Source organism: Mastigoproctus giganteus, chromosome 13 (assembly GCF_048544385.1).
Source record: "Mastigoproctus giganteus isolate SK-2022 chromosome 13, ASM4854438v1, whole genome shotgun sequence".
Lineage (NCBI taxonomy): Eukaryota > Metazoa > Arthropoda > Arachnida > Uropygi > Thelyphonidae > Mastigoproctus > Mastigoproctus giganteus.
Window position 1 is genome coordinate 11,897,658 of NC_143587.1, and position 21,639 is coordinate 11,919,296.

Consider the following 21,639-nt stretch of genomic DNA (forward strand, 5'->3'; position numbering starts at 1 on the left):
GAAAAATTGAGACAAGTTTGGAAATAGTGCGCGACCCATTTTCAATAGAAATTGATAGTGCACCTAGTGAACCACAACTTCAGATTATAGATCTGCAGTGTGATACCGATTTAAGGGAATTGCACCGTCGTGAGGAAATCTGTAAATTTTACAATACTCTTAATTCGGACAAATTCGACGAACTTAAAAGATTTTGCCCGAAAAATGTTGGTTATTTTTGGATCAACCCACATATGTGAACAAACATTTTCCATATTGAATCTAAATAAAAATTCTTTACGATCAAGCATCACCGATGAACATTTACAAGCAGTTTTAAGAATCTCAACTACAAAATTAATACCCGAAATTAAAAAAAAAATGTTAAAAGATATAAAACAGTTCCATTCATCTCATTAAATTCTTGGTTGTTAGAGAATAATTTTTTTATGTTATATTTCTTCTTCATGATAACAAATAATATATATCTAAAAATAGTATTTTACGTGCGGCCCGCCTTCTTTTTGAATTCCTGTTGTGGCCCTTCAGCCCAAAAGTTTGCCCAGGCCTGCGCTACAATATCTGGTAATCAAATTTAAAATTTGATTACCAGAAGTTAAACTTAACAATTAACAATTCAAAACTTAAACTTAAGTTAAAAATTCAACTTTTAACACTTAAGTTAACAAATTTAACACTTAAGTTAAAATTAACAATCCAAAAATTGTTAATTTTTCCTCCACTTTGCTCTCAGTATTACAAAATCATTATGCCTTGTCGATCAATTCGGCCCTGGAAAGATTGTGCAAGGCTCAAGGGGTAGAATTTTTTTCAGCCTGGACTGTACTTGTTAACAGGAGAGATTGCTTCTACAGGGATGGGATACACTTAAATAGAAAGGGTGCAAGAATATTTGCTGATGCTATCGAGGCAGTGTTAGGTGGGTCGGAAAACTGCTAGCTTGGGGAGAGACAAAGACCAGTAGATTGACAGTAGCCACTGGCAGAGGTGAAAGAGATTCTTGCACTGCTTCTATTAGAATGAGCAGAAGCCTGAAAAACAAGATGCATGGTATTTCAGAGACTGCTGGGAGCCATTGCGGTAATAGTAAACACATGGGTTGTGTTAGGGTAGCTAAGAATAGAAACAGGTGCAGGTATACTTGCGTGTACACCAATGCTAGGAGTTTAGTAAATAAATTTGATGAATTTGAGGTATTGCTCAAAACATCAAAGGCAGATATTGTTGGGATATCAGAGACGTGGTGTCACACAGATATAAGGGATGCAGAACTGCAATTTGGGGAGTACAACGTCTACAGAACGGATAGACAGGATAGGAAGGGGGGAGGGGTTATGCTATTAGTTAAGAAACACATAAAAACCAAGGAAGTGAAGCCAGTCGACATCGCCGGACAGTGCAGTGTTGAGTCAGTTTGGTGTGACATAAGCATTGGGAGATCAAAATTGAGAGTAGGAGTGTGCTATAGGCCTAATGACTCTGATGAGTATAATAAGGAACTGTACAGGGAAATAGAGTGGGCCAGTAAATCAGAGAGTCTTATAATGGGAGATTTTAATTTCCCAGATATTGACTGGAATTTTGGGGCTGGTCACTCACACGCTAGCAGAGCTTTATTGGATGATTGTTTTCATCAGCATGTTCAGGAGGCAACTAGAGGGAAGAATACTCTTGATTTGATTATCAGCAGTGATTCTTCATGCATTAAGTATCTGCAGATAAATGAACCACTAGATGGCAGTGATCACAGTGCGCTGAAGTGAGATTTACTCAAAGAGGTAACTACCATTAGGGGTAAAGGGAAGGGTTATTGCTTTCGTAAAGGCAACTACGATGGACTGAGACAGTATTTAAATTCTATACAGTGGGACCAACTGATGATGTTACCAACAGCAAATTCAAAATGGGAAGCATTCAAAGAACTTATCTTGGAAGCTACTAGGCTTTACATACCAACTAAGAAATATTGTTCAAGGTTTAGGCCAAAATGGATGTCAGATGAACTAATGAGGCACATGGCAGAGAAGAAAAATGCATGGGATACTTACAAATTAACACATGACACAGAAGCCTATGATAGATACAAGTTGATATGCAACCAAGTTACAAAGGAGGTTAGGCAGGCGAAGGCAGATTATGAGAAATCCTTGGCAAGGGATGCAAAGAAAAACAGCAAAGAGTTCTTTACTTATGTAAACTCTAGAAGGAAGGGGATGAATCAGATTGGTCCACTTGATATTGATGGGTCAACTGTTGATGATCCTGCTCAGGTAGCTAACAAACTAAATGAATATTTTGCATCGACATTCACACATGAGGAGTTATTCAGCAAGGGGAATGCCAAAGGTGTATTCAACTCTAGCAGTAAGCTAGATAATCTTGAAATAACTGGGAGTAAAGTGGAGGAGAAACTGTTGAAGATAAACACAAGAAAGGCACCCGGGGTGGATGGGATCTATCCAGTTATATTAAAGGAGGCAGCAAAGGAAGTAAGCGAACCCTTAGCCATAATTATGAGAGCTTCCTTGGACTCAGGGGAGGTACCCACAGACTGGAAATGTGCAAATGTCACCCCAATTCACAAAGGAGGATCAAAGGCTGACACAAGTAATTATAGACCTGTGAGTTTAACTTCTGTTCCAGGAAAATTAATGGAGGCACTAGTTAAAGAAGCACTGCAGAATCATTTAGACAAGACTTCAGTTATAGCTCAGACACAGCATGGTTTTGTTAAGGGGAAGTCTTGCCTGACCAACTTGATTGGATACTATGATGCAGTCACAAAAGAACTGGATGCAGGGAATAACTTTGATATTATATACTTGGATCTTAGAAAGGCTTTTGATACTGTTGCACATGGAAGACTGCTACACAAATTGGAGCAGTGTGACATTGGAGGCAAATTGCTTCTATGGATAAAGGGGTGGTTGAGGGGGAGAAGACAGAGAGTGGTAATCAATGGACTCTGCTCATCGTGTACTGATGTTATTAGTGGAGTCCCTTAGGGCTCAGTGTTGGGTCCATTATTGTTTTCTGTATTTATAAATGATATTGATGATGGTATATCAAGCTTAATGTCCAAGTTTGCCGACGATACAAAGGTTGGCAGGGTTGTCAAGGACACTACTGACACTATGCTGCTGCAACAGGATCTGGAAAGGTTGAGCAGATGGGCTGAGAGGTGGCAAATGAAGTTTAACATTGACAAATGTAAAGTACTACACATGGGAAACAGCAACCCCAGAGCAACGTATCAACTCTGTGGTACTACACTGACAGTGGTAGAGAATGAAAGGGACTTGGGGGTGGTTGTGCAGGCAGATATGAAGTTCTCTGAGCAGTGCAGACGGGCTGCAAGAGTAGCTCATGGAGTATTGTCAATGATATACAGGAATTTTTCCAGCAGGGATAAGGAGGTGATTATTCCATTGTATAAGGCAATGGTCAGGCCACACCTAGAGTACTGTATACAGGTCTGGAGGCCTCATTTCAAGAAGGATGTAGAGCTACATCCTCATTTCGAGAAGGATGTAGAGCTACTGGAACGAGTACAGAGAAGGGCAACAAGATTAGTGAATGAAACAAAGGGGTGCTCTTACGAAGAAAGGCTTAAGTTTTGCAAATTACAGTGTCTGGAGACTAGGCACCAGCGAGGTGATCTGATAGAGGTGTATAAAGCCTTGAATGGTTTAAGCATGCTTAATGCTGATGGGATTCTTCCTCTAGCTCAGAAAAATCACCTGAGAGGGCATAAATTCAAATTGAGGAAAAACAGATGTAGGATAGACGTGCGGAAATTTGCCTTTAGCCAGCGGGTGGTTGGTTGGTGGAACAGACTTTCATCCCTTGTGGTGGAGGTTGATAGCCTAAATAAGTTTAAGGCTCAGCTGGACAGGTATTTTGAACAAACAGAGGGGTGAAGTGGAAGTGGGGGTTTTTTTTTTTTTTTTTGGGCTGATGCTGCATAAGCTTGCTTTCTTGCATCAAATGCCTCTACTAATGTTAATGCTAATAAACGTGTGGCATTTTCCTCCCTTAATAACTCCTCATGTTTGAATGTAGATGCAAAATACTCATTCAGTTTGTCATCTATCTGAGCGGGAGCATCAACATTCTGGTAATAAAATTTAAAATTTGATTACCACATATTTTAACTTTAATCAGTGTGAAGAAAATCTAAGCGTTATAGAAATGAAAATAACAAAATTCAGGTTACTATACCATACCATTTCACAGTACATTATTGAAACAATATAATTTATATCAGTTATATATGATTTTGATTTTTAAAAAAAAAATTATCAGAATGATATAAGTATACACATTTCTATGTAAATTTGAAATCAAGAAACATATAATGCACTAGGATTGTTTCTTCCTTTAATATACAGTAAACTCACATTATTATTATTTCTAATCCCAATCCCATGCATTTTTTAACATCTGGTCTCTCCCACTTAAAATGCTTTCCCATTGGTATGACTTCTTCCTCCCAGAGGTGGGCAAACATTTTTTCTTTTTTGTGTGTCAAATGTTCATCTTTTTTAAGATCCTAAGAAGAAATGAACTCAATATGACCTTCCTCTTTATTTTTCTTATTTGTTTTGGAAACAAGATAATAGAAATTAAATTCTAGGAACTGTTTATTGTGCAGCTTGTTTAGTATTACTATTAATTAAAGCAAATAATGGCAGATTTGGCTGATGCTATAAGTTTCCTTCATTTTTTGCAAGAAAGAAAGCTTATACAGCATCAGCCAAAAAAAAAAAAAAAAAAAATTCCCATTTCACCTATCCATCTTCTCCAATAGTCTAGCTCTTCCTTGAATTTATTCAAACTATCCACTTCCATAGTAAAAGATGGAAGCTTGTTCCAGCACTCAACCATCCATTGGCTGAGGTAAACGTCTGCTTTACTTCATAGAAATTGTTCCCACAAGTTTGTGAAGTTCTGGATACAGTTATGTTATGAAGCAAAATATGACATATTTATTTCTTATTTAACTTAAAACTTTTTAAGATAGTAGGACTATTCTTTACAATTCATGGCTAGCCATTTATCATTTTATTTGCTTGCTCTCCTCGATGTTATTCATCTGCTCCTTATTGATATAGTAGAGTTGTGTGTATGTACATGTCTGTTCAGCTTGGCATTAATAAATTTTATTAAGGATAGCATTATTATTATTAAGTTAATACTACATTTATCATGTTTATAATATTTAAGCTACTTTTTTTTTGTTTAATTTAATAAAACACAAAAAAAAGATTGAAGGTGCACATGTATTATGACTGCCAATAAACTAGGTGTAGCATGTGTGTGGGTTTCAATGTACATATAAATTGCTACTTCATATGCATTGCAAAAAAAAATTAAAAATCAATGTTACTTACTAAAGTAACATTGATTTACTTACTAAAGTAAAGATCAAATTAGAGAAGATATGGAAACAAAGGAATTGGGTGGGAGAGATCAATAGAAGACAAGACCCAGGAAGACAGAAAAAGATGAAGGGCTTTGATGCACCTCACCTTAGGTATGAATGAAGACTTACCTATTTATAAAATACAAAAACAGCCCCCAATGTGAGGGAAGTAGGCTTCTTCTCTTCTTCAGTGTATCAGTCTTATGACTGGTTTGCCCCTTTGATGAGCTGTCTCCATTTCTCACAGTCTTGTGCTAGATGCTTCACTTCTGCATATCTCCGAAGCCCAGTTTCCTTCAGAATTGTATTTATGATGCTATTTCTCGGCCTTTGTTGTTTTCTTTTTCCTGGTATTTTGCCTTCCAGCACATCCAATAACATCCCTTTATGCCTCATGGTGTGTCCAATCCATTGTAGCCAGTGTCTTCTGATTCTTCTTAGCAATTCTCTTTCTTCTCCTACACAAAACCATGTTATTACTAATTTTTTCTGTCCAGCTAATGGGAAGTAGGTAGAAGGAAAATATATATATATGTGGACCACAGTTGATGAAAATGTCTGGGTTTTCAAGACTATATTGATGTGTATCAAACTATCAACTTCAGAAGTGTGGTACATCGATTGCTTAACATGATATAAGGATGGAATAGCTGAATGTAGCAGTCCTACCAGTTGATACTGTGGAATTATTATATGAAGTGTTACTGCCATGGAATGATGGCTGAAATTAGCTTTGAAACAAAATCAAATGGAGTAATTTTGAACTAATAGCATCCCATTTTGTGGTGCAATGTGATTAAAACATTACAACAGCCAAATAATAATTTAGATAATTAATAAACACTATTGTACTGGGTATAGGAATTGCTGCAAACTGCAATTCTCAATGCTGTAGAGGTGCTATTTGCTACTTGCATACAAACAAAAAAATCAAGCTCAGTGAAAATTATATATATTGGAATAAATAAGCAATAGTTTGTACTCATCCAGGATAGCACAATGGTCCATTATTCTGCATAAAGAATGGCACCTGCAGATAAGCTAGAATCTCCCACTACATCAACCTAATGGGCTAAATTCTGGGCAATATTTGCACCATATTTTCCAAAGGATATCAGGTTATTGTGCTTCCCTGGGTGAATGCAGCTGTTGCTTATGTTTATCCTGGCATTTTATGTAATTTACACTGAGTGACCACTTTATTAAGGATGACTATTTGATAAATGTACTAAGTACACATCAAATAGTGAGTAATAATATTTAAGCTGCGAAAAATCCAGCTTTTAGCCCTCAGAACAGGCTGGATTTAACACAGCATGAACACAATGTCCACATTGGCTCAATTACTTCCCAATTATTGAAAATTGGATGGTTGTGAATCTCTACTCTGAAGAGCTCATTCCACCTTAGGACTGGAATGCACTGGAACAGTGTGTGTTGTGTGTGCATTAAGCACCAAAGCAACTAGGTCTATGAGGTAACAGTATATTATTTTTAATAGTATTGCATGTATTCTGTGGTTGACTCAAATTTCCTTGAGAAATAATCATGCAACCCTCAACTGGTTAACTCAGCCACATTGCAAAAAAAAACCCATAAATTCCTCATTGGCGGAATTCAAACTCGGGCCTTTTTCACCTGATGTGGGGGAGGACAGTGATTATACCCACTATGCTACTCACAAAGGTTGCACAAGAATGCCATTCCATTCCATCACATTAGCATTAGAAGAGCTATATGATGCAAGAAAGAAAGCTTATACAGCATCAGCCAAAAAAAAATTCCCATTTCACACAACCATTTGATCTAAACTTTGTCCAGTTTTTCCTTGAATTTATTTAAGGAAAAACTGGAAATGCATTGGCATTTCCAGTTCTGTCATGTCACATTGGTTTATCTGACATCCATTTAGGCTCATTTGAAGAATATTCTTAGTTTGTATGAAAAGAATAGTAGCTTCTATGATTAATTTCTTGAATGCTTCCCATTTAGAATATGCTAATGGTAATGTCATTACCATTAGCATATTCTAAATGTATAGAATATACATTTAGAATCCATTAATTAAATTCTATATGTATAGAATATACATATAGAATTTAAAACTGTCCACTGTAGTCACCGCTGTGAAAGCAAAAACTCTTCTCTTTACTTTTGATGGTATTTACATCTTTAAGTAAATCCCACATCAATACACTGTGAACACTACCACCTAGTGGTTTTTTATCTGAAGATTGTCAATGCATGAATAATCACTGCTGATAATCAGATCAGAAGTATTACTCCCTCTGGTTGCCTCTCTAGCATTTCTGCCATAGAAAACAGTTATCCATGAAATCCACCAAACACTTACTAGTGTGCAAGTGACCAATCCACAAGTTCCATTCAATATCTGGAAAGGTAAAAGCCTCTGCTGTAATTCATTATTATGTGCAGGCCCACTTTTTCTCTGTATAGTTGTTATTGTACTCATCAGAGTCATTAGGCCTAAAACACACTCCTCCTTGCTTTACCAGTGCTTAGGTCACACCAAACTAACTCAAAATTCCACTGGCCACCCATGTCAGCCGGATGTACTGCTTTAGTCTGTCCTTTCTTTAGCATTAGCATTAGTAGAGGCAAATGATGCAAGAAAGCTAGCTTATGCAACATCAGCCAAAAAAAAAAAAAAAACAAAACACTTCCATTTCACCCCTCTGTTCGTTGGAAATATCTGTCCAGCTGAGCCTTAAATTTATTTAGGCTATCAACTTCCACAACAAGGGATGGAAGTCTGTTCCACCAACCAACTACCTGTTGGCTAAAGGGAAATTTCCATACATCTATCCTACATCTGTCTTTCCTCAATCTGAATTTATGCCCTATCAGGTGATTATTCTGAGCAAGAGGAAGAATCCCATTGAGCATGTTCAAACCATTCTAGGCTTTATACACCTCTATCAGATCACCTCGCCCATGCCTAGTCTCCAGACACTGTAATTTGCAAAATTTAAGCCTCTCTACGTAAAAGCAACCCTTTGTTCCATTTACTAATCTTGTTGCCCTTCTCTGTACTCATTTTAGCAGCTTTACGTCATTCTTGAAATGAGGCCTCCAGACCCGTATACAGTACTCAAGTTGTGGCCTGACCATTGCCTTATACGAGGGAATAAACACCTCCTTATTCCTGCTAGAAAAATTCCTATATATCATTGACAAGACACCATGAGCTACTCTTGCAGCCCATCTGCACTGCTTAGAGAACTTTATATCTGCCTGCAAATTACCCCCAAGTCCTTTTCATTCTCTACCACTGTCAGTGTAGTACCACAGAGTTCATATGTTGCTCTGGGGTTGCTGTTTCCCATATGTAGTACTTTACATTTGTCAATGTTAAACTTCATTTGCCACCTCTCAGCCCATCTGCTCAACCTGCCAACCTTTGTATCATCTGCAAACTTGGACATTAAGCGTCATATACCATCATCGATATCATTTATAAATACAGAAAACAATAATGGACCAACACTGAACCCTGAGGAACGGGCGCCTCCGTAGCCAGGTGGGCAGGAGCAGCAGTGCATGCACACACTTCTTGATTAGACCAGGGTTCGAGCCCGTAACCACCAAATAAGGAGGATGCGGAAAGGTCAGGGAATGACCACCGTATATTCCCGGAGCAATATGGCCTTAGTTGCTAATGCTCCTAAAAACCAAATAACAATAACAACCTGAGAGACTCCACTGATAAAATTAGTCCACAATGGGCAGTGTCCATTGATTACCACTCTTTGTCTTCTCCCCCTCAACCATCCCTTTATCCATAGCAGCAATTTGCCTCCAGTGCCATACTGCTCCAATTTGTGCAGCAGTCTTCCATGTGCAACAGTATCGAAAGCCTTTCTAAGATCCAAATAGATAATATCAAAGTTATTCCCTGCATCCAGTTCTTTTGTGACTGCATCATAATATCCAATCAAATTGGTCAGGCAAGACTCCCTTGACAAAACTATGCTGTGTCCGAGCTGTAACTGAAGTCTTGTCTAGATGATCCTGCAGTGCTTCTTTAACCAGTGCCTCCATTAAGTTTCCTGGAACAGAAGTTAAACTAACAGGTCTATAATTACTTGTGTTGCCCTTTGATCCTCCTTTGTGAATTGGGGTCACATTTGCACTTCTCCAGTCTATGGGTACCTCCCCTGAGTCCAGGGAAGCGCTCATAATTATGGCTAAGGGTTTGCTTACTACCTCGTTTAATATAACTGGAAAGATCCCATCCACACCAGGTGCCTTTTTTATGTTTATCTTCAACAATTTCTCCTCCACTTTCCTCTCAGTTATTACAAAATCATCTAGCACACTGCCACAGTTTACTTCACCTCTGGCATTCCCCTTCCTGAATAACTCCCCATGTGTGAATGTAGATGCAAAATACTCGTTTAGTTTGTTAGCCACCTGAGCAGAATCCTCAACTGTTGAACCATCAATATCCAGTGGACCAATCTGATTCATCCCTTTCCTTCTAGAGTTTACATAGGTAAAGAACTCTTTGGAAGACTCTTTTTCTGTTTTTCTTTGCCTCCTTTGCCATGGATTTCTAATAATCTGCCTTTGCCTGCCTAATCTCCATTGTGAATTGGTTACAGACCAGCTTATATCTATCATAGTCATCCATGTCACCCATTAATTTATATGTATCCCATGCATTTTTCTTCTCTGCCATATGCCTCATTAGTTCACCTGACATCCATTTAGGCCTAAACCTTGAACGATATTTCTTAGTTGGTATGTAAAGCCTAGTAGCTTCCAAGATAAGCTCTTTGAATGTTTCCCATTTTGAATTTGCTGTTGGTAACATCATCAGTTGGTTCCACTGTTTAGAATTTAAATACTGGCTCAGACAATCGTAGTCGCCTTTACAAAAGCTAAAACCCTTCCCTTTACCCCTGATGGTAGTTACTTCTTTGAGTAAGTCCTACTTCAGCACACTATGATCACTGCCACCTAGTGGTTCCTTTATCTGCAGATTCTTAATGCATGAAGAATCACTACTGATAATCAGATCAAGAGTATTACTCCCTCTAGTTCCCTCCCAAACATGCTGATGTAGAAAACAATCATCCAATAAATCCACAAAAGCATTGCTAGTGTGTGAGTGACCAACCCACAAATTCTAGTCAGTATCTGGGAAATTAAAATCCCCCATTATAAGACTGTCTGATTTACTGGCCCAATCTATTTCCCTGTACAGTTTTTTTATTATGCTCATCAGAATCATTAGGCCTATAGCACACTCCTATTCTCAATTTTGATCTCCAAATGCTTATGTCACACAAAAATGACCCGACACTGCACTGTCCAGCGATGTCGACTGGCTTAATTTCCTTGGATTTTATGTGTTTCTTAACTAATAGCATTACCCCTCCTCCCTTCCTATCCTGTCTATCCTTTCTGTACACATTGTACTCCCCAAATGCTAGTTCTGCATTCCTTGTATCTGTGTGACACCACGTCTGTGATATCCCAACAATATCTGCCTTTGATGTTTTGAGCAATACCTCAAATTCATGAAATTTATTTACCAAACTCCTAGCATTGGTGTACACGCAAGTATACATGCACCTGTTCCTATTCTTAGCTACCCTAACACAACCCATGTGTTCATTTGTTCCGCAATGACTCCCAGCAGTCTGAAATATCCTGCATCTTGTTTGCCAGGCTGCAGCTCATTCCAGTAGAAGCAGTGCAAGAATCACTTTCATCTCTGCCAGTGTCTACTGCTAATCTACTAGTCCTTGTATCCCCCCAAGCTAGCAGTTTTCCGACCCGCCTAACACTGCCTCGATAGCATCAGCAAATATTCTTGCACCCTTTCTATTTAAGTGTATCCCATCCCTGTAGAAGCAGTCTCTCCTGTTCACAAGTACAGACCAGGGTGAAAAAAATTCTACCCCTTTAGCCTTGCACTATCTTTCCAAGGCCAAACTGATTGACAAGGCTCTTGTCATATACTCCCTCCTATCGTATCTGGGCAGAATTGCAGACACTTTTAAATTCAACCCTAATTCACGGCTTTTTTTCAACAGTGACCTCTACTTGTTAAGTAATTCTGCCAGTCTCTTAATATCATTAGTGCCAACGTGTACAACTATATCACCTTTTATGCTCTTAAAAGATGATATCCACTCTACAATGTCATCAGCTTTGCCCCTGGCAGACATACCCTGGTCCTGTTCCACCTATCCTTTTTACAAAGCATATTCCCCGTTTCTCTGACGATAGAGTCACCAACAACTACTAGTTCATGTGGGACCATGCATTCTGACTTGGGTGTACGGTTGCTGCTGTGTGGCATTATGACCATGTGCAAGTTTTCTTTATACATTGTACTTCCCATATTCAAATTCTGCATCCCTTATATATCTGAGTTACATCACATCTCTAAAATCCCAACAATGTCTGCATTTGATGTCTTGACCAGCACTACAAATTCATTGAATTTATTTACTGTGCTCCTAGCATTGGTATAATGCAAGTATACATGAACCTGTTCTTACTCTTAGTTACCCTAACACAGCCCATGTATTTACTTGTTCAATGATGACTCCCAGCAGTTTTTGAAATCCTCAGCACCTTGCTTTCACAGCTGCTGCTCATTCATTAGAAAGAATCACTGTTCACCTCTGCCAGCAGCTTTGTTAGTCTATTAGGCTCTGTATCCCATGTGCAAGCTAGCAGTTTTTGGCTCATCCTACACTGCCTCGATAACATTAGCAAATATTCTGCCTTTCTATTTAAGTGTATTCCAATCCTGTAGAAGCAGTTACTCCTGTTAACAAGCACAGGCAACATTTCAAAATTTATATCTAGTTATTTTATTACTTTATTTGTTTGTAAAATATTCTCAGTAATTTTATAAAATCATTAATTTTATATAAAAAACTCTAGAATTTTATACTGTAATTCAGTTTCATTTACATGTTCGGTATGCATACTACAATGCATATATTTTTTATAACTACTTTCAGGAGCACTTTTGCTTGAAGATGCTTGTTCACCAATTGCCAGCAGTTTATCTATTGAAACAGCAAACAGGTATGGATTTTTGATAATATCTTTTAGCAAATTAGAAGAGTGCAACATATAAGGGGGAGGGGGTGGACAAAATAATGGAAATATCTGTACTGAAATGTCTTCTATAATTCCTGCTCTCCCTTCCAAACTATTCCAACACGTACCGCAACCAGTTACCATCCTTTTTTAGTGTCCAACTTCAAACTCACAAAACCAACTTTTCTTCCTCATCTTTTCAATCACCTTCCATTTTCTGGTAAAACCTCCCTTCGTACATATTTCCCAAAAATTACAATTACAGAATTGTAATTTTAATTACAGAAATTCCAGTCTAATTTCAACAAGTATCTTCTTTCATCTTCTCAACCTTCAACCCATGCACGGCTTTAATACCTCTCATGGTTATTCTCATAAAAAAAAAAAAAAAAAAAAATTGCCATGTAGAATCACCTTCTAAGAATACATTTAACACTTTTCTGTGGAATCCCAAGCTCTCTGCTGACCTTGTTAGTTGATCTGCTGAGATTCTTGAGATATACCTTCTGTGCATATTCTATAGTCATGTTGTCCGTGCTAAGATGACCTGTGCTTTTGCCCTTGCAGATTCAAGATGCATCCGTGTTCCACGAACTGCTTATACCACTTAATGATGGAGTCTTGAGTTGATGGATTTCTGTGAAATTTACTTCTGAATGATCACTGCACTGAAATACTCTAATTCGTTTCATGATAATAGAGAACACAAAATGATTTCTCCACAAGGAACTTTGTTTTGAATGCAGCACTATCTGGTGCAGACATGTGCAATGTCTGTAACATCTCTGTTGTGGCAAACACAACTTTGATATTCACTGTCAAAGTTGTCGACATTTTGACATAACCTTGTATATGTTAGAGGAAGATCATGTCTGACTAATTAGTTACTATGTGATGACCTCATGATTGGTTACTATGAAGTCATTAGAGCTGTAATTGTAAACTCATGGCAAAGGAACTGGATACAAAGAATAATTTTGACATCATATACTTAGATTTCAGTAGATTCTTTAACACAGTGGTTCCCAAAATGTGGTACACATAAGCCCCCCCCTCCCGGAGTATGAAAACCATTTTGCACACCCCTAGGGGTGTGCATACCACACTTTGACAGAATTTTTTATTTTACTTTATTATAGTTTTTTTTATCTGCAGAAAACAATTTTAAGAAAATTTAGTACAGTGGGTTCCACTTTTGAATCTGCCACTTGAATCAAAACTTGAAAACCTAAACTCTTTGTTCTTTGCGGTATGTGAAACATATGAATGCTATAAAGACCGCAGATTATGGAAGTCTGCTGTGGCAGAACACTTTTGGGAGAAGCATCATCAGATCTCCCCAGATGAAGCTGTCATCATCGACCATGCTCATAGATTTTGGGACCGCAAATGGCTTGAGAGCTTACGAATTTGTTCATCCGAGAACAATACCATTAACAGAGATGGGAGAGTTCGTATGCATTCCCTCCTTGAGACTGTAATACTCAGATATGACCGATTCTGCCTGGCACTCTCCTGAGCCATTTCCGGTTCTAGTACGCATGAGGGGAATACCGCCCATGTGCCTGTGGAACCATGTAAGCTGTGAACCTGCTATTATTTAAGGATGTGTTGCAATTAAAAATGTACTGTTGAGAAAGGAGGTAGATGCCTCTGAAAGCTTCATTATCTGGTATTTTAAGTGTTTTAAAGTATTTTATAATACTTTTATTGCTCTTATTTTATTTTATTTGTATTATATATATTATTGTAAATAGTTTTATTTGTAAATATCTAGGTGATGTACATTTATTTTGCAGTATTAAAGGTAAATTATTATTTTAATACAACACGTTTGGTGTATCAATATAATTGCTTGTGAATGTAAAACTTCTCTTATTAGAATCACAATTTCAGTTTATTGAATCATAAAAGATGATAGACCTATATAATCTCAGGTGGTAGATGACTTTCATCAACCGGTGAAATACCACCACTTTGCTTATTGGAGGCTTGAAGTGGTGAAACCCATGTTTAGTCTCTAGAGCAAAGTTTCCGGCATCCCCCTCCCCCCATACTTCTCCTTCAACCCATGCATGGTACTAAGTACTATAGGTTTTGATACCTTTCGTGTTTGGGGTTTTCATAAAAAAAAAATCTGATTTTTCAGGTTTTCTTTTTTCCCTTTCATATAATTTTATTGGACTACACTCTATGTGATCTGGTATGCCTATTAGCTCACTGTGTGTTTGTTGTTTACACGTATTCACCTGTGGACATCTGTGGAAAATAATCACTTGATAATTATGCCATTTGTTTACTGCTTGTTGTTTTCCCTTTCTACAAATGAATGCTATTGTGTTGTACATATAAGCAATAACTGGGTTAATTTTAGAATGCCAGTGACAGAATCTTTTCAAAAGTGCACTTTGTTAAATTTTGACTAATCTTTTATTATTCAGTGAATGTTGTCAGTTGTTATATATATCTATGCTGTCCTGTCAGAATGCTGATTTTTATTAATTCCAATTTTTATTATTTATATATACTATATACAATTTCAGTTTATACGATATAGAAATATAACTTTTATTATATATATCAATAAATGAATACCATATATTGTATTGTATTTGCTCTAGTATAGATAAAATATCATTATTAAAACTACACCCAAACTATCTTTGCCTGAGAGTGGGTACGCAAGTAAGAATAAACTCAAAAGAGGTACGCAATTATTGTAAGTTTGAGAAACACTGCTTTAACACACATAAATTGGACAATTTATAACTTGTATAAATTGGACAATTTATAACTTGTATAAATTGGACAATTTATAACTTGTATAAATTGGAGCAGTGTGGAAAATTACTACTATGGATACAGGATAGAAGACAAAGAGTGGTTATAAATAGTAACTGCTTTTCATGGACTATTGTGATGAGTGGAGTTCCATAGGGGTCAATGTGGGACTCTTACTGTTTTATTTGATAATGATATTGATATAGGTTTAATGTCTTCAGTTTGCTGTGATACAAAGGTTTGCATAGTGGGAAGAATAGTCAGGTTATGCTACTTTAAAGTTTAACATTGATAAATGTAAGGTATAACATTTAGGTTTGCATTTGGGTAGCATCAAACTCAATAAGGAAAAAGACCTTGGGATAATTGTACAGTCTGATATGAAATTCTCTGAATAAATGGGGTTCTGTAATTTGCAGTATCTGCAATTTACAGAACCTCTGGAAACTAAGAATCTGCATGGTGATCTAACTGATGTGATTAACACTTTAAAAAGGTTGAGTAAACTAATTGCTGATGGTATCTTTACTTTCTCAGTCAGATGACATGCAGAAGAATAGATATGTGAAAATTTTCATTTGGCTACCAAACAATAATTGATTGTTGGAATAAACTTACCCACTTCTACCTAGAGTAGTGATAGTGGGTAGTTTGAATAAATTTAAAAGTTTCAACAATATTATTATAAAGAAATGGGAAAATGGAGTTGTTTTTTTTTTACCAGCAATGAATATGATTAATTGAAATTTTATTTTATAGGGAAAATACTAAGTCCATGTGTGTGTGTGTGTGTGTTTTATGAAAATGCAGTTTATTGTAGGATCAGTTTACTGATGTAATATACCATCAAATATATGACACTAAATTTGACTCTTGTTACAGTCCTTTAGTGTTATATGCATTTGATGTATTGTTACTAGATTATTCGTACAATAATGTAGTAGATTAGCCCTATAACAACATAATAGATTAATCCTACAAAAACATCAACTATATTATAAGAATTCTACATATGTTCTTTACAAATTACATAAAATCGCTAAAAACATTTTTTTTTTTTTTTTTTAATCTGAATTCCAGATGGTGCCTGGGACAAGATTTGGCTCCAGTTTTAACTTATAATAAGATGAATTTATATTCCAAGAATTCAATTTTATCTGACAGATTATTGGTGATGGATGGTTATAATCAAAACAAAAATATGTTCAAATCAGCTTAATGAAGATTATCTAAGGTAAAATTTCGTACTACTTTTTTTTTTTTCAAATTCTTATCTATTTCTTGTAAAGATATATTATTATTCAATTATGTATAAAGTTTTTTTCAATGAAGCTTTCTTTCCTATTTTATAAATATTCAGCAGTGTTTTATGGTTTCCATGGTGATGGCAGTGGTTGGAGTGCCAGGACCACCAATTTCTGGGATTGAATCATGTCCATCTTTAAACCACCTGTGAGCTGTTCTATGTGGAAGCACAGATTCACCATTTCATATGCTTCACTGATGTTTTCTTGAGACAGAAACAAAAACTAGAAAGCAGCACACTGTTCCTCGCATGTCAGCTCCATTGTTATGTAAGCAAAACTGAACAAGCATAAACTTCACCAACCGGCAAGGTGCATGAGTCAACTGGGCAGCTGCTATGTGATACAGCTTCGTTTGGTCATAAATTCCACATTTCAGCTAGAAACAGCAAGCAGTCATTTGTTCACAAAAAATTATGATCATTGTTTATTGAACAGCACTTATATATAAAATATCAGAATTTAAAAAAAAATAATAATAAATAAAAATTTGTTGTTACTTTTTTTCCCCCTTGTTGCAATATTATTTACATCTACTTACATGTCACTTGATTTGATTCCATCACCTTCTGGATCTGAATTCCAGAGAATGTCTTCATTTCTAGCTTCTAATTTTAAAGCTTTTATGCTGTTATTTTTTATAAACTCTCTCTCCAATTAGTTGGAAACATGGATAAGAAATAGCTACAGTTCACACATGAAAAACATAGATCTACAGACATACTTCTCAAAGGGTTAAACACCACATATTCGCTCTGGTAAGCACTACTCAAGGTGGTGCTTAGTGCAGATTTTATGTATAAAGGACCCTTAATGCTTGGCTCATAAAATATTAAAAACCTTGTTTTAGTTTTAGGTAAAAACTGATATGGTGTTTTTTAAAGCTGTTTTTGATATAAAAACACCTTTGGCAGCACCTACTAAATTTTTTGGGCTGAAGTAAAACCAGTTGGTAATGAAAATGCAAGACAAAATTGACGTCACTTCCTAAATGATGCTAACTCAGTTGCTAACGTTGATTCAGTAGAGTAAGTAATGGGTGTGAGCATAAAATATTACATTGTTTGTAACTTCGGTTCTAGCTGTTCAATTTTAAAATTTTAAATGGTTTTGATTTTTGTCAAAGGTGTTTTCATATAAAATAAAAAATCTTCCGTGCATACTGGGTACACACATGGCTTTTTTTTTTTTTTTACAAATGTGTTTATTGGATTTATTAATGAGTAAGCAATTCACTAAAATGTGGTAAACTGAGCTTATAGTGAATTGATAGAGAATTAGCTCATCATTAGAAAATTAACAAAATTATAAAGAAAAATTGTTTTGTGGTAGCATATTAGATGTTAAGGTTCAGCCATTGGGGACAGAAGAAATAAAAGTAACCTATCTTAAAAAGGTACAGTATTGCAATTCACCTGTTTTAAAAGTTGACAAAATGACAATGCACTACTTGATCTGAGAAGTTTCCTTATATGTATTTCTACATTTTCATTTTCACAGCAAAGGTGTTAACCAGTGCAGTGTTTCCCAACCTTTTTTTTTCAGCTATGGACCACAAAAAATATTAACCTATATATGCAAATACATTAACTATTTTTTTAAAATATAATATGTAATCATACTCAACAGATGGAGTCCTGCAGGACCACACAATTTCAAATAATTTTAAGTGAAGGTTGACAATCTACATACACATTTAAAAGCTAACTTTTAATTCATCTCAGAAAGCAATTTGTGATACAAATTAGATATTTTTGTACAATAAATTAATACCAGTTTAAATTGTTAAGCCCTCAGGTATAGTGTTACAGTTTTCCACTCTGAAAGAAGTTGGTTAACTTTATTTTGTCTATATGCAACCATTTGCTCTGATGTTTAAATGGAAGGGGATTAAGAGGGGATTTTTTCAGCCTGGTCTGTACTAGTTAACGGGAGAGACTGCTTCTATAGGGATGGGATACACTTAAATTGAAAGGGTGCAAGAATGTTTGCTAATGCTATCGAGGCAGTGTTAGGTGGGTCGGAAAACTGCAAGATTGGGGGGATACAAGGACTAATATATTAACAGTAGCCACTGGCAGAAGAGAAAGTGATTCTTGCACTGCTTCTATTGGAATGAGCAGCAGCCTGGAAAATAAGATGCAGGATATTTCAGAGACTGTTGGGAATCAATGGGGTACAAGTAAACACATGGGTTGTGTTAGGGTGGCTAAGAGGAAGAGCAGGTGCATGTATACTTGCATGTACACCAATGCTAGGAGTTTAGTAAATAAATTTGACGAATTTGAGGTATTGCTCAAAACATCAAAGGCAGATATTGTTGGGATTTCAGAGACGTGGTATCACACAGATATAAGGAATGCAGAACTGGAATTTGGGGAGTACAATGCCTACAGAAAGGATAGACAGGATAGGAAAGGAGGAGAGGGTTATGCTATTAGTTAAGAAACACAAAATCCAAGGAAGTGAAGCCAGTCGACATCGCTGGACAGTGCAGTGTCGAGTCAGTTTGATGTGACATAAGCATTGGGAGATCAAAATTGAGAGTAGGAGTGTGCTATAGGCCTAATGACTCTGATTAGTGTAATAAGAAACTGTACAAGGAAATAGAGTGGGCCAGTAAATCAGAGAGGCTTATAATGGGAGATTTTAATTTCCCAGATATTGACTGGAATTTGGGGGCTGGTCACTCTCACACTAGAAAGGCTTTTGTAGATTTATTGGATGATTGTTTTCTACATCAGCATGTTTGGGAGGCAACTAGAGGGAGTAATACTCTTGATTTGATTATCAGTAGTGATTCTTCATGCATTAAGAATCTGCAGATAAATGAACCACTAGGTGGCAGTGATCACAGTGTTCTGAAGTGGGAGTTACTCAAAGAAGTAACCACCATAAGGGGTAAAGGGAAGAGGTATTGCTTTCGTAAAGGCGACTACGATGGACTGAGACAGTATTTAAATTCTGTACAGTGGGATCAACTGATGATGTTACCAACCGCAAATTTAAAATGGGAAGCATTCGAAGAACTTATCTTGCAAGCTACTAGGCTTTACATACCAACTAAGAAATATTGTTCAAGGTTTAGGCCTAAATGGATGTCAGATGAACTAATGAGGCATATGGCAGAGAACAAAAATGCATGGGATACATACAAATTAACACGTGACACAGAAGCCTATGATAGATACAAGTTGATCTGTAACCAAGATACAAAGGAGGTCAGGCAGATTACGAGAGATCCTTGGCAAGGGATGCAAAGAAAAACAGCAAAGAATTCTTTACTTATGTAAACTCTAGAAGGAAGGGGATGAATCAGATTGGTCCACCTGATATCGATGGGTCAACTGTTGATGACCCTGCTCAGGTAGCTAACAAACTAAATGAATATTTTGCATCGACATTCACACATGAGGAGTTATTCAGCAAGGGGAATGCCAGAGGTGTATTCAAATCTAGCAGTAAGTTAGAGAATCTTGTAATAACTGAGAGTAAAGTGGAGGAGAAATTGTTGAAGATAAACACAAGAAAGGCACCTGGGGTGGATAGGATCTATCCAGTTATATTAAAGGAGGCAGCAAAGGAAGTAAGCAAACCCTTAGCCATAATTATGAGAGCTTCCTTGGACTCTGGGGAGGTACCCACAGACTGGAGATGTCCAAATGTGACCCCAATTCACAAGGGAGGATGAAAGGCTGACACAAGTAATTATAGACCTGTGAGTTTATCTTCTGTTCCCGGAATATTAATGGAGGCACTGGTTAAAGAAGCACTGCAGGATCATCTAGACAAGACTTCAGTTATAGCTCAGACACAGCATTCTTTTGTTAAGGGGAAGTCTTGCCTGACCAATTTGATTGGATACTGTGATGCAGTCACAAAAGAACTGGATGCAGAGAATAACTTTGATATTATATACTTGGATCTTAGAAAGGCTTTTGATACTGTTGCACATGGAAGACTGCTGCACAAATTGGAGAAGTGTGGCATTGGAGGCAGATTGCTGTGGTTGAGGGTGGTTGAGGGCAAGAAGACAGTGGTAATCAATGGACACTGCTCATCGTGGACTAATGTTATTAGTGGAGTCCCGCAGGGTTCAGTATTGCGGCCTTTATTGTTTTCTGTATTTATAAATGATATTGATGATGGTATATCAAGCTTAATGTCCAAGTTTGCAGATGATACGAAGGTTGGCAGGGTTGTCAAGGACACTACTGACACTATGCTGCTGCAACAGGATCTGGAAAGGTTGAGCAGATGGGCTGAGAGGTGGCAAATGAAGTTTAACATTGACAAATGTAAAGTACTACATATGGGAAACAGCAACCCCAGAGCAATGTATCAACTCTGTGGTACTACACTGACAGTGGTAAAGAATGAAAGGGACCTGGGGGTGGTTGTGCAGGCAGATATGAATTTCTCTGAGCAGTGCAGACGGGCTGCAAGTGTAGCTCATGGTGTATCGTCAATGATATATAGGAATTTTTCTAGCAGGGATAAGGAGGTGATTATTCCCTTGTATAAGGAAATGGTCAGGCCACACCTAGAGTACTGTATACAGGCCTAGAGGCCTCATTTCAAGAAGGATGTAGAGCTGCTGGAATGAGTACAAAGAAGGGCAACAAGATTAGTGAATGGAACAAAGGAGTGCTCTTACGAAGAAAGGCTTAAGTTTTGCGAATTACAGTGTCTGGAGACTAGGCACCAGTGAGGTGATCTGATAGAGGTGTACAAAGCCTTGAATGGTTTGAGCATGCTCAATGCTGGGATTCTTCCTCTTGCTCAGAATAATCACCTGAGAGGGCATAAATTCAAATTGAGGAAAGACAGATGTAGGATAGATGTGCAGAAATTTGCCTTTAGCCAGCGGGTGGTTGGTTGGTGGAACAGACTTCCATCCCTTGTCATGGAAGTTGATAGCCTAAATAAGTTTAAGACTCAGCTGGACAGGTATTTTGAACGAACAGAGGGGTGAAGTGGAAGTGGTTATATTTTATTTATTTATTTTTCATTATTGTTTTTTTGGCTGATGCTGCATAA

General features: G+C 37.0%; 1 protein-coding gene across 1 annotated transcript in view; it reads left to right on the forward strand.

Annotated features, from left to right (window-relative positions):
- Nucleotides 1-16,427, forward strand: part of LOC150075765 (acyl-CoA dehydrogenase family member 11-like) — a gene marked incomplete at its 3' end in the record, with an annotated part of 132,322 nt that extends 115,895 nt beyond the window's left edge. Inside the window, exons 12-13 of the mRNA XM_090387876.1 lie at nucleotides 12,433-12,499; nucleotides 16,376-16,427. Coding sequence (XP_090244002.1) covers nucleotides 12,433-12,499; nucleotides 16,376-16,427 — 119 coding nt within the window. The remainder of the gene's footprint in view (nucleotides 1-12,432; nucleotides 12,500-16,375) is intronic.
- Between the last annotated feature and the right edge of the window lie 5,212 nt (nucleotides 16,428-21,639).